The sequence below is a fragment of the Nelumbo nucifera genome, chromosome 6, assembly GCF_055504915.1.
Source record: "Nelumbo nucifera cultivar China Antique chromosome 6, China Antique-T2T, whole genome shotgun sequence".
Classification (NCBI taxonomy): domain Eukaryota; kingdom Viridiplantae; phylum Streptophyta; class Magnoliopsida; order Proteales; family Nelumbonaceae; genus Nelumbo; species Nelumbo nucifera.
In genome coordinates, this window is record NC_142654.1 from 37,538,073 (window position 1) to 37,552,473 (window position 14,401).

General features: G+C 38.9%; 1 protein-coding gene across 1 annotated transcript; it reads left to right on the plus strand.

Annotated features, from left to right (window-relative positions):
- Positions 1 to 246: 246 nt before the first annotated feature.
- Positions 247 to 6,338, plus strand: LOC104608726 (Myosin heavy chain-related protein). The gene is made up of 9 exons (XM_010274797.3): positions 247 to 821; positions 1,086 to 1,286; positions 1,390 to 1,512; positions 1,687 to 1,724; positions 1,833 to 1,941; positions 2,144 to 4,399; positions 4,744 to 4,899; positions 5,449 to 5,591; positions 5,780 to 6,338. Exons 1-9 carry the CDS (start codon positions 744 to 746, stop codon positions 6,024 to 6,026), a joined length of 3,351 nt encoding a protein of 1,116 aa, XP_010273099.1. The 5' UTR covers positions 247 to 743; the 3' UTR covers positions 6,027 to 6,338.
- The last annotated feature ends 8,063 nt before the right edge of the window (positions 6,339 to 14,401 follow it).

The window sequence follows — 14,401 nt, forward strand, 5'->3', positions numbered from 1 at the left end:
TGGACCGGTGGACCGGTGATACCGGTACCTTTGAGTTTTTGACCAAGAAGGGAATATATTTGACGTGGAGGGGCATTTTTGTCACTAGAAAGTTACGCAATTACGCAAGCAACCAGCTGATATTGTCTAAATAATTAATATGACGCGGAAAATGATTTCCTAATTTGGTTTTATTTTTATATTATTTAGAATAAATAATTAATATTACAGAGTAAGAAGCTTCTCCCTTTCTTTTTCTAATCTCTTAAGCCAACTCCGTCCATCGTATACAAAGAAAGAAACCAGAACACGGTGTATTCTTAGATCTGTTTGACTGCTCTCCTCCTAATTTGGGTTTCATCTGGGCTCGAATAATCGGCTGTTTGGTGAATGACTGAGTTCGACATCTTCACTTGAGGTGTCTGTCCATGTCGATCTGTAGTTACATTGGTCCATTACCGGTTCATTTCATGCTACTGTCCAAACTCTGGACAGTAGTCGATCTCTTTTTCTCCCATTGAGGTGGAAAGCAGAACTTTCCTGCTTCTTTCGAGTTTCGGCTTGTTGTTTTATGCCTGATACGTGGATGAGAAGCTGGACAAAATCAATTTCGGTTTTAAGAAAAGAATGGTGATTTTCCGGTTATGGTATTTGTTGGGGACAATAGTATGGTGAGACCTGAACTGAGACTTTCTGGTTGAGATACCAGGGGTTCTCCTATTTGATAGGGAAATCAGAAATGGCTAACTGAGAACTGAGCGAAGATGTTCAAGTCGGCGAGATGGCGGAGCGACAAGAATAAGATCAAAGCTGTATTCAAATTGCAGTTTCAGGCGACCCAGGTATTACCATTTTGATATACTACCAGTGAAGTCTTACTGTAGTTGCTCTAATCATAAATGGGCTTGATCTTGTTTATTTTAAATTGGTCGTAAACTGCACATGAATTTTATTTATTTAATTTTTCTTCATTTTAATGAATGAGATGGGTGGATTGGAGGAGCTTATGAAGGCAGAAATTGGTAATGACGATAATGTAATGAGATAATTAGAGGGAATTGCGCACCTGATGTGTTTCTGTTTGAATTTCTTTTATTTTTTTACAGGTTCCTCTGGTAGGATGGGAGACTCTGATCGTCTCCCTGGTTCCAGTTGATGTCGGAAAACCGACTGTGAAATTGGAGAAGACTGCAGTTCGGGATGGAACCTGTCGCTGGGAAAATCCAATTTATGAAACAATAAAATTCGTGCGGGAGACGAAAACAGGGAAAATTAATGAGAAAGTTTACCATTGCCTCGTTTCCACTGTATGCTATGTTTCCAATCTCTCTCATTTTCAGCTTTCGTCCTTCCTTTTTCTTCTTACTGTGTTTCTGTTGGTGCATTCTAAGTACATTGGTTATCTCACAGGGATCATCGAAAGCTGGTCTTCTGGGAGAAGTCTCTATCGATTTTGCAAATTATGCAGAGGCAATTAAACCTTTCTCTATCTCTCTACCCCTTAAAAGTTCGAACTCTGGAGCAGTTCTACATGTTAGTATTTTTACTCCCTGGATTTCTAATACCTGCAAATTATAACTTTTCAAAAGAAAGTAAAGTATCCAAGCTGCAAAACAGAAGAAACTGCAATTTTAGATTCAGATGTTTAATTCAGCCACAACTAGCTACAGAGATTCATGATAATTGTGGTTGTGATTATTGAGACAGGTCACAATTCAGAGAATTCAAGGGAATGTCGATCGAAGGTGTACACAAAATACTTGTTTATCTCCTTTTTACTTTCAAATATTTTATGCTTGGACTACAATTTTACCACTGCCTTTTTTTTTTAAATTTATTGAGAGTCTTTGCAGAGAGGTTGGAGAAAATGGAGATGTGACAGTTAAATTCCAAGATAGGAGCTTGAGAAGCCAGATGAGCAATTCAGATATAGACGAAAGTGACAGCAATGATGCTACTGAAGTAAGGTTTCATCTCATTTTCCCCAAGAATATACTTCTTAAAATGTTTCACCTAGAAAAGTTCTAGCTAAACTGGGAATTTCTTGGATTTTATTGATTGTTACTTTAGCGTTTCAAGTTTTTTTGAGTCAAGTAGCCTTGACTAGGAAATTTTGGTTTATGAAAGAAAGTTGTTTCTAATATATCTTCCGGGTTGTTCACAGAATGGGCCATTGAATAAAATCGCATCTCAGAATGCTCAAGCCAAGAGAAATCCCAGATCATCTATTGGCTTTGATGTTATGACAGGGCCAGGTTCAGATAGCAGCTCAGGACGAAACACCCCAAGAGAACTTGGATTGAAAAACAATAATGCCCATCAGAACCCTAGAAGCTACCTATCATCTCTTAGCCACAGTACCATGCCTCAGAAGCCAATGGTTAATGCCACTACAACCAACTACAATGTTCATCAGAGATCAAACACAGAGTGGTCAATGAGTTCAGCTCCAGATGGAAGTTTAGATGGCTCAACAAGCAGTTCTGAGGACACTCTTCTGAAAGAAAGCTTGTCACAGGCATCAGATGTTTCCATTGAAAAGCTCAAAAGCGACCTTTTTGTTTTGACCAGGCAGGCGGAAGTATCAGAGTTGGAACTACAGACTCTCAGAAAGCAGATTGTGAAGGAGAGCAAAAGGGGACAGGAACTCTCGAGAGAAGTTATTGGCCTGAAGGAGGAGAGAGATGCACTTAAAAAAGAATGTGAACAATTAAAGGCATCACAACATATTGAAGATACCAAAACTTCGAATAAGCTGCAGTTTGAGAGCAAGGATCCATGGGCTCTTCTAGAAGAAATCAGACAAGAGCTGAATTATGAAAAAGATATCAATGCTAATCTTCGCTTACAACTACAGAAGACACAAGAATCCAATTCGGAGTTGATTCTTGCTGTGCAGGACCTGGATGAAATGTTGGAGCAGAAAAACAAAGAAATATCCCATCTTTCCTACGAGAATGCTGACAAGGTGCAGGAAGCATTCCCCAAGCATCAAATTGATGAGGAGAAAGAAGAAGAAGCATTGGAACTAATAGCTAACGGACATGATGATGCCAAGGAAACTCACTTGCTTGAGCAAAAGATCATTGACCTGTACAGTGAAATAGAGATGTACAGGAAAGAAAGAGAGGAGCTAGAGATGCAAACGGAACAGCTTGCTTTGGACTATGAGATTTTGAAACAAGAGAACCATGATATGTCTGCAAAACTAGAGCAAAACCAACTGCAAGAACAACTGAAAACACAATATGAGATCTCTGTGTCTCTGGCTTCTATTACTGAACTAGAAAGTCAGGTTGAGAGTTTGGAGAAACAACTCAAGGAGCAGGCACAAGAGTTTTCAACATCACTGACCACAATAAATGAACTTAAAACCCAGGTCAAGCACTTGGAGAAGGAAATTGAGAAGCAGGCGCAAGGATTTGAAGCTGATCTGGAAGTTGTGACACGTGCAAAAGTTGAGCAGGAGCAGAGGGCCATCCGAGCAGAGGAGGCCTTGAGGCAGACAAGATGGAAAAATGCTAACACAGCGGAGCGGCTTCAGGAGGAATTTAAAAAGCTCTCCACACAAATGATGTCAACATTTGACGCAAACGAGAAGCTAGCAATGAAAGCACTGACAGAAGCTAGTGAACTGCGTCTGCAGAAAAGCCATTTGGAGGAAATGCTTGAGAAAGCCAATGAAGAGCTGGTATTGGTTAAAGATCAATATGAAGCAAAACTCTTGAATCTTTCAAACCAGATTGATTCAAAGATAATGGAAGCAAAGAATTTGTTCTCAGAACTTGAAGACAAATCTATGAAACTTGAACATCAAAAGAATTCCGAGGAAGAAAAGGTCGAAGCTTTGAAAAAGGAGATACTAATGCTCAAAGTCCAGGTAGAAGAGCTTACACAAGAGAAAAATAACCTCTCCAAACAGGCAGAACAGAAAGAACAATTGATAGCTGAGATTGAAGAACTGAAGACGTCAGTCAGCAAAATGGAGAAATTGGTAGAAAAGGGAAATATGGAACGAGATGAACTAAAGAGAAGAGTTGCTTCATTGATGGAGGAAGCAGATAATTCGCTGGAGGAATTAAATAGTTTGAGGCATCTGAAGGATGAGAAGGACACATTGATTGGAATTCTGCAATCAGAGGTGGAAACCTCCCAAGCTCAATATAATGACTTGAAGCAATCATTGTTTGAAGATGAGTTGGAGAAGGAGAACCTGAGGAAACAGGTATTTCATCTAAAGGGTGACCTAAAGAAGAAGGAAGACAGCATTACAGTAATGGAGAAAAAACTCAAAGATGGCACTGTACAGGTTACAGGTTTAGAGGGGACAAAACAAACTTTAAGAAATAACAAGTCTGGCCCAGTTTCTCGTGGTTCCAAGGAGGTTGCTAGTTTGCGTGAGAAAATAAAATTGCTCGAGGTGAATACACAACCAGATAAAAATATTTTATTGTGATCTTAAAGGCCATCGTCCAATGCTGGTCCTGGTTATCCAGGTCCACCTAACCCTTCCACATTTTTTGCATGAAGTGGCCACTCTCGGACTTGAACCCTTGATCTTATGTTTGTCAGCCATAATTTTAGCATTGCAGCTAGCAATGACGTTTTTGCTATTATATTTATAAATTTTTAGAAAAGCTTTCTAGTGCTTCTACACAGTCTGAGTTCCTTCATCCTAAATGTCTGCTGTTTTCTCACAAATTTTCACTGAAAAATATATTGCTAAATAGTTCACAGTACTGACAGTGTTAGTGTTTCTTACAGGGTCAAATAAAGCTAAAAGAAGCTGCACTAGAAAGCTCAGCCAATTCATTCTTGCAGAAGGAAAAGGATCTGTGTACCAGGATCGATGAACTAGAAAACCGGGTGGAGGAACTCAATCAGAACAGTACCAGGATTTTTGAAGATCAATTCCAAAAGGTTAGTTATATTTATAAACCATACTTCATATTGAAATGTGCATGCTAACAGGTTGTAGGATATTCACTACTCATTGTTCAATTAAGAAGTCCCTGAGTTCAACCTTTGCCCATTTTAGATAAATGTTATATGCACTTATAAAAAATACACAAGGCATTCGAAGTATGGAGCATTCTTTAAGATGTTTATCTCCTGGTTTGTTTAAGATCAATAGCATAACTTCAAGGACAATCCATTACCTACCATCAATATGGGAAAAAAAGAAAAGGAAAAGCAGTCTGGTAATCATACCTAGATGGGTGCTGATCAAAAAAAACAAATACAATCATACCCAGATGGGCTAGATGGAGAAATGTAGGAATTCCTTGAATACATATACATTTTTGTCAAAATTTCTTGAGTTATTCTTAACTAAACTCAGACCAAATTCTCCTTCAAGTTTTTTAGTCTCAAGGTACCCAGGATCTTGCCCAAGCCTAAAGAATTTACTTTTGCTACAGTCCAGTTATGTAATAATTACTAATTCTTTGAGGAGTCTTTGAAACACAGGAAGCCAAAGGTACTGAGAAAATTAATGGGGATGCTACCAATTTTGAAGAACTAAGAAATGAAGAAAATTTGTTGGATTCTGAGAAGTGCAGTAAAGCATATATATCTGTTCAATGTGACAATGAGAGAGAGCATATCAGAAGGTAAATGTTTGCCCACCACAGTTTGGTTTTATGATTGCTGTACATTTGCATCTATAAAACTGGTATTTGTATGAAATTAATTCAGTCGAGGACATGCTACAACAAAATTAAAGCTCTTGACAACAAAGTTAAGCTTTTATTAAATTCTTTTGACAATTTATTGCCCTTTTCTGCTTTTGTATCTGCAGTAGCAGTGGAACTTTCCTGGAGAAAGAATTGAAAGTCTCTACCTCCCATACCAATGACCAAGAAAACCTTGTAGAACTGTTAAGTGAAATGGCATCACTGAAAGAGAAGAACAAATTTATGGAAGATGAACTTAAAGAAATGCAAGAAAGATACTCGGCCATAAGTCTCAAATTCGCGGAGGTTGAAGGTGAAAGGCAACAGCTTGTAATGACTGTACGCAATCTTAAGAATGCCAGAAAAAATTAATTACCCTTCAATGAGATTCTACAAACTGGATACCATGTATAGGTGAACACCTGGATTTTCCAAGTGGAGATCCATGTTTGATAGTGCCAGTAGAGCATTGTCAAGATACAAAACATGTAAAGCAATAATACATTCTTTATTTTTGTGAACATTGTTCATCTCCCCCTTTTCAAGTAGTCCATAACTATCAACTAGGTCCCAGGATCACTATATGTATTCAAGTGGCAGATCGAGGTTGTGCAATGCTGGTAGAGTTTTTCATGAAAAATGTAAAATGTATTTCATTAATATATTATTCTTTTGTCAGTTGAAGTCATCTTTGACCATAATGAGAATGGTAGACATCCAAAAGTTTCTCTCCGAGTGGGTTATACATGTTTAGAATTATAGGAATATGATGTGCAGCACTTAGCCGGGATTTGAGCTTAGGGATACAGATATACATGCTCCAGTGTTTTAAAAGGTGTTTGCCTAAATTGCCTTGAACCAGAAGCACATGCCTCAAGGCAAGGTGGGAAAATATTTCTTCAAGTATGAAGCACAATTTAGGCCTGGTCGTCATGCCTGCACAGATTTCGAACTTTTCTCCCCTTTTGTGAGGGTGGGCTTTGGTGCAACAGTTGGGTTGCTTCATTGTGACCAGGGTTCAAATCTTGGAAACAGTCTCTGTGTAGGGGGTAAGGTTAGGTACATCTCTCCCTCCACAGACCCTGCATTTGCAGGAGCCTCTGAAACAGGTTTCGGGCTGCCCTTCTCTGTGTGTGAGCGCTGAGTAGTGGATATGACGAATCCGAATCTGCTGATCACAACACATTGCTGGCCACATTCATCCGACTGCGCATAAGGAATATGGGCGATGTAAAGTACAACTGATGTTCCTGATGTCCAGTTTGGTGAACATAGTCAGCATGACAATGCAGCTTTGGCACCCAAAGGGGCAAGGTTCTATATGCTTAGACCTGTAGTTAGCAGGTTAGAAGGGTTAGGGAATACCTAGACTACAATCATTGGTCACGACATAGATTATTAAATCTTGATTTCACTTCTTTCCTTGTAAAGCTTCTAGGCCATTACATTAAGACCTGTTAAAACCTATATATATGTGAAGGAAACGGGTTTTTTTTGTTTCTCATATAATACAACTGGCAATGCTAGCACATCATTTCTTGTACTGTACGCATTCCCTGTTCTTAATGAAAGTATATTTAAAGGCGAAAGTTTGTTTGACCCAAAAAAGCCAAAACCTGCGATTCCCCCGTTGGTCTCTTCAAGTCTTTATGGCAGTGGAAATAAAGCAAATGGATCGAATGCAGAAATATTAGCCAATCTCTGGTCTTCCCAATTTTGTCGTTTTAGATATTTTGTGATACCTCGTTAGGGGTGGCCACGAGCCAAGTTTTTCACGAACTATTCGAGTTGAATTCAGTTTCAACCAATCTTCGAATCAAGTTCGAGCCTAATAGAGTTTGTCTTGTGAGGCTCGCGAGCTAAGCTCGAATATATATATAAAATAAAATTATAGAAAATAATATATATAATAAAAATATTATAATTTTTAATTTTTTAAATATGAAATAAAAAATATTTTTATATATAATTTTTTATTTTTATAAAACAATTTTTCTCAAATCGAGTTTGAGCCGAGACGAGCCCGAGCTTACGAGTTTTTGACTCAACTGAGCTTGAGCTCAAGATTCTAGCTTGAATCGAGCTCGAGCTCGAGCTCAAGCCTTGTACAACCTTAGCGAGCCGAGCTCGGGCCTCGTACTATTCAGCTCGGCTCGGCTCGAATCCACCCCTATGCCTCATTCTCTCTCTCTCTCTCTCATTAAGCAAAATCTCTACCTATTCCATCCCATTTAGTGTTTTCAGCTAGTCATTGACCTGGTTAGTTGAATCATTCAAATCATTACCCGACCTTGATTCTAGGTCTAGTTCTCCTAAAACCTGGCATTTAACCAAAAAAAAAAAAGAAATTAACTTGGTCAAAAACTGTATCACCTGTTAAGCAGTTCAACCGTTGATCTATTTGACCCAATCACCGGGTCATGAATTGCATACTCAATGTATGTTCAAACTTTTAGGGGGTGTTCTACAATATGAATGTTTTTATTTTTGAAATTGCCACATCAACAAAACAAAAACATGTTCTTGAACTCTGTTTTTGTTTTCAAAGGAAAAAACAAGTTGGTTTTGTTTGAAAAAACAATACATGTTTTTGGAACCAATAAAATATTGGTTTTTAAAACGAAAGAAAAAATTCTAACATAGAAATTATATGATTTATGCAACATGATGTTGAATATCAGATAAAAACATGTTTTTGGTTTTAGTTCTAAAATAGAAAAACATATATACAACAAAGAACATGTTTCTTGTATTTTTGTTTTAAGAAACAATATGTTTTCAAACAATATTGTTTTGATTTATTTTTGGAACTAGCAACAAGAAAAACAATTCACATTGTAGAATGCCCCCCTAGAGGCCATAAATTTTCCCTCAGTTGTTCGATTGAGGTGATTTTATTTTGATTTTGGGTAACTTTCCAAGATCTATCCTAAGGCACCTTGCCCCACTAATTTCACTAAAAGAAAACTCTTTTTGGCCCCAAATTGCAATTTTTAGCATTTTTTACAAATAAAAAAATTAAATACTGAATTAAAAATATAAATTAAACACAAAATAATACTTATATATACATATATTTATATGTAAAAATAATTATACATTATTTTGTACATGTTTAACACACACACAACATTAATCTAATAACTCTTGCATAAACAAAGCTACTCTTAAAGTTGTAGATAACAAAATTGACACCCACTCTAATACATTACAAGAAAAACCGGCTAAGCCGGCGCTAGATGAACCGCTGACTTAGCCTTTTAAACCGTCGACATAGACATGAACTCAATCCGACGGTGTTTAGAGAACCATCGGCCTATATAATGTACCATGGCGGACCAAACTGCCGAGACAAGGTATGTTATATGACAGCCTGATTGCCAACCTAGTTATTGAGTTGGTAGTCAAAACCACTAGCTTAGATCCATTTGTCATTTGCCAACCAAATCCGACAGTTTTAACCGTCAGCTTAGACTAAACTATCATCTAATAAACTGCCACGATAAATGTCTTATTTACCCAAAGGTGGCGGTTTGGACTGTCGGCTTAGACATAGTATTAACCGCTGGCTTAGGTATAATGATTTGCCAAAGGTGGTGGTTTCTATGACCGTCGGCGTAGATTTTTTAATTTTTTAAAATAATAATATTAGTTGACACATGTTTAAACCTAAAGCATAAAATTATGAAATCAATTGCATGATGGCATATTGAGTTTTTTTAATAAAAAAAGCATTTCATTAATTATAAAATTGAAACCTGAAACAAGAATCCAATACAATCAATTATAATAATTTGATTTGCACTTCTAATCAAGTTCTAGTAAGCTGATCTGCATTACTAGTTTTTCAAGTGATCAATGCTTCATAAACTTCTAGATAACATCAAAATGGCCAGGAGAGGTTTTCCTATTGCATCTTGGATCCATTACGATGACAAGATCCTTTATGACGCAGCGTGGAAGCAATGAGAACCGGATCTGGCTATGCAAGCACCGGGCGTTCGCTAGTACCTAGCGAAAACACCGATTTTTCTAGGAGAGAGAAAAGGTGGTGAAAATAAGAAGAAGAGAACTTGAAGAAGTTCTGAAAATCTCAAGTATGAATTCATGAATAACTTTGGGAAAATAGCAATATTTATAATACATTTGGAAATTCTAAAAAAACTAGGAAAGAACATGAATCTTGATCTTGATCTTGATCCTCTTGGGCTGTCTTGATAAGGTCGAACCCTCTTGGAATTCTTGGGCTTGATCTTCCACCGTCCGATCTCCCTAGCTCTCCTTATGCATGAATCTGGGAGTCTTGGATTTCTTGATGCTTCTTGGAGTCTTCGTTGGATCTTGATTGGAGTCTTGAGTTCTTGCTAATCTTGGAAGAGTCTTGATAATTTGGGATTCTTGATAAGTCTTGGAGTCTTAGATTAAGTCTTGATGGATCTTGAATTATCCTTTCTTGACTTATCTTGGACTCTTGACCTTATCCTAGGAGCTGCCGCCCCTAGGAGTGAGATGGGCCTTGGGATGGGCCTCCATCATTCTCCCCCACTTGGAGAGAACCCGACCCCGAGTCGTGACGAGGATAGGCAAGTGTTATCTCTGGTAGGTACCGGTGAAGGTCAACAACGTTGAAGGTCTTGGATATACCCATATGATCTGGTAGGTCCACTATATAGGCATTATCATTAATCTTCTTCACGATCTTGTATGGATCATACTTCTGAGGCTTCAACTTGTTTTAGGTACCTACGGGAATTCTTTCCTTCCTTAAGAAGACCATAACCTCATCACCTACATCAAACACTTGAGGTCGGCAGTGTTTGTCTGCGGCCATCTTGTACTTGGCGTTGGATTGCTCTAGCTTCTGCTTCACGGCGTCTTGGACGGACTGGATTTGTTCTGCCATCTGCTCTGCTGAGATACTGGCGCTGGGTACCTTGGGTAGTTTCACTAAATCTAGTGCATGGTTAGGAACCTTCATGTACACAATGGAGAATGGGGATCTGCCTGTAGAACTATGCACTGCATTGTTATAGGCGAACTCAGCCTGGGCTATGGCGAAGTCCCACTGTTTCGGCCGTTCCCGGCATATGCTGTGAATTAAATTCCCTAAGGTTCGATTTACCACTTCTGTTTGTCCATCTGTCTGCGGATGGGCTGTACTGCTGAAATTAAGTGATGAATCAAACAACCTCCACAGGGTCATCCAAAAGTGACTGAGGAACCGTGTGTCACGATCTGAAGTGATGGTCTTGGGTACCCCATGTAAGCGAACAATCTCCTTGAAAAATAATTTGACTGTTGCGGATGCATCTGCTGTTTTCTTGCATGGGAGGAAGTGGGCCATTTTTGAGAACCTATCAACCACCACGAAGACGGAGTCCATGTTCCTCTGGGTCTTTGGCAAGCCTAGCACAAAATCCATGGGCAAGTCTTCCCATATAGCAGTAGGAACGGGTAGGGGCATGTAGAGACCTGTGTTCTGGGTTTGTCCCTTAGTTGTCTGACAAACATAGCACTTGCTTACAATGGTAGACACGTCCCTTCTCAATTTCGGCCAGTAATATCGCCCCTTAACAGCTTCTATTGTTTTGTCCCTTCCCAAGTGTCCTGCTAGTCCACCCCCATGCAAATCCCTGATGATCTTTTCGCGGAGGGAGGTGCAAGGGATACACAGCTGTTCCCCTTTCATAAGGAACCCGTCATAAATAAAGAAGTCTTCTGCTGACTGTTTATTCACACATTTCTCCCATACCTATTGGAAGTCTTCATCTTGGGCATATAAGTCTTTTAGGCACTCAAAACCCACAATCTCAACGCTGAGGGTCTTGATGAGAGCTACACGCCTACTAAGTGCATCAGCCACTTTATTTTGCTGTCCTGTCTTATACACAATTTTATATGGGAACTTGTCTAGGAAAGTAGACCATCTGGCATGTAAATCACTTCTTAATTGCTTTTGCCCACTAAGATATTTTAGGGCCTAGTGGTCAGTATAGAGAACAAATTCTTTTGCAATTAAATAGTGTTCCCATGTTTTCAAGGCTCTTATCACAGCATAAAACTCCTTGTCATAAGTAGACCACTTTCTCCTGGCTTCACATAATTTTTCACTAAAAAAAGCAATGGGTCTTTTCTCTTGGGACAATACAGCCCCTATGCCAACTCCACTGGCGTCACATTCAACTTCAATTAATTTATTGAAATCTAGTAAGGCAAGAACATGAGCAGTACATAACTTTTCTTTTATGAGAGCAAAACTATGCTCTTGTTCTTCTCCCCATTGAAATTTCCTCTTTTTCAAGCATTCAGTAATGGGAGCCATGATACTACTAAAATTCTTAATAAAACGCCTATAGAAGGTTGCCAACCCATGAAATCGCCTGACATCTGTAACAGTGGATGGGGTCGGCCACTTCCTAATGGCTTTCACCTTTTCCTCATCTACTTTCACACCATCCTTGCTTATAATAAATCCCAGGAATAATAAATTATCATTCATAAAGATGCATTTCTTCAAATTAGCATATAATTTATTTTCCCTCAATGTTTTCAGGACCTCCCTAATATGTCCCACATGCTCAGTGATAGATTTGCTGTATATCAAAATATCACCAAAATAAACTACCACAAATTTACCAATGAAGGGGCGCAATACCTGGTTCATCAGCCTCATGAAAGTACTGGGTGCGTTGGTTAGTCCAAAGGGCATGACCAACCACTCGAACAAGCCATCTCTAGTCTTGAAGGTTGTCTTCCATTCATCTCCGAGATGGATCCTGATTTGATGATATCCACTCCTGAGATCTATTTTTGAGAAAACTACAGCTCCGCTTAGTTGGTCCAGCATGTCGTCCAACCTAGGAATGGGAAATTTGTACCCAATGGTGATCTTGTTAATGGCCCTGCTGTCGACACACATTCTCCAACTGCCATCCTTCTTAGGTGTTAATAAGGCAGGTACTGCACAAGGACTCATGCTGATTTGAATGTGTCCCTTTTTCAATAATTCTTCTACCTTTTCTCGTAAAATTTCATTCTCCTTAGAACTCATCCTATAATGTGGGAGGTTAGGTAGACTAGCACCTGGAACAAAATCAATATGGTGTTGTATATCTCTCATGGGAGGGAGTTCATTTGGTAACTCCTCTGGAACTACATCATTAAATTCATCCAGTAGTCCCTGTATTTCAGCTGGAATTGTATTTTCATCATTAACATCTTCTCCTTTTACGACTAACAAATGTATCTCACGAGTATCCTTACATTCTTTAACAAATTCAGCATTATGATGGGTGATGGTAAGGAAATTTTTCTCATGTGCCTTTAGAGTATTTGTAATACTTTTTTCTGCTATGGGTAACAAAGTATAACGTGTACCTTCTTTTTCAAGTTGGTAGGTATTCTTCCTACCCATGTGCCTTGCATCTGTATCAAATTGCCAAGACCTCCCTAACAAAATATGGCAAGCATCCATATCTACAATATCACAATATGCTTTATCATGGTACTTACCAATTGAAAAAGGTACCTTGCAGCGTTCTTCCACTCGTACGCCACCTCCTTCCTTGATCCACCCAATTGTGTATGGGTTGGGATGTTTTTCAAGAATCAGCTGTAATTGTTGGATGACATCCCTGCAAATAATATTTTCCTGACTACCACTGTCAATAATTAAATTAAATAATTTTCCCTTGACAGTACATCTGGTACGAAATAATCTGTGCCTTTGAGAAGTATCCTTATTCTTCTGGGACAACATCAATTTTCTTACCACACAAGTATACTCCTCATGTTCATATGGACCCTCTTCATCCTCCCCATCAGGTCCACAATATACTTCCTCCTCAATATCTTCTTCCTCCTCCCTTTCTACCATATTAACTGCCTTCCTCCTGGGACAGTCACTGGATCTATGTCCAACCTCATTACATTTAAAACATTTAATAGGAGTAGGCCTTGCATAAGGGTTACTGGGTTTAGGAGGGTTGGAAGGATTACCTCGAGTATGTCCTCCTATAGTAGCCTTACCGGTGTTACTTGTACTTGCCGGGTGAGAAGGCTGTACTGCCGGAACTGATTTGTTCCTGTCGACAGTTGCCTGTCTGTTGTCGCTCCCGCTGTACTGGCGATAATTATCACTGCGTGCCTTGTCTTGGAACATTAATTCTGCTTTCAAGGCTAGGTTCCTTGCTTCCTGCACACTAAGAACCATCTGTACATCAATTTTATCTCTGATAGACAGTCTTAAACCGCTTAGATAACGGGCTGCCTGCTGGTTATCACTTTCAGATAATTGATTTCTTTCAGCTAATCTCAAAAATTCAGATGTATATTCATTAACACTACGAGAACCCTGCGCACACCTCTTATAAGATTCAAACATATATTGTTCATAGTCAAGAGGTAAAAATCTACCTCTGATTAATTGTTTCATGCGCCTCCAGGTTCGAACAGGACCCCTTCCTTCTCTCATCTGGGTCTCTCTCATCCGTTCCCACCAAACAGATGCGCCTCCCTTTAATTGAAAAGCTACTAATTTTACCCTTCGTTCCTCTGGTATTTCCATGTAATCAAAAAACCTGTCGACTTCTGTGATCCAATCCAGAAGTCCCTCTATACCAAGATCTCCACTAAAAGTAGGAATATCTACCTTGAGTTTAAATTCATCATTATTCCTACGGGGGTTGAAATTACCTTGATTGTGCCAATTTCTACCGTTTTTGTCGTTGCCAGGAAGAACTGGAGCA

What these genes read in the sequence shown, in the direction of transcription:
- LOC104608726 (XM_010274797.3), top strand. Translation starts at nt 744, where the DNA reads ATGTTCAAGTCGGCGAGATGGCGGAGCGACAAGAATAAGATCAAAGCT. An exon ending in ACCATTGCCTCGTTTCCACT is followed by an intron (nt 1,287 to 1,389) that starts GTATGCTATGTT and finishes GTTATCTCACAG; the next exon opens with GGATCATCGAAAGCTGGTCT. An exon ending in ACTCTGGAGCAGTTCTACAT is followed by an intron (nt 1,513 to 1,686) that starts GTTAGTATTTTT and finishes TTATTGAGACAG; the next exon opens with GTCACAATTCAGAGAATTCA.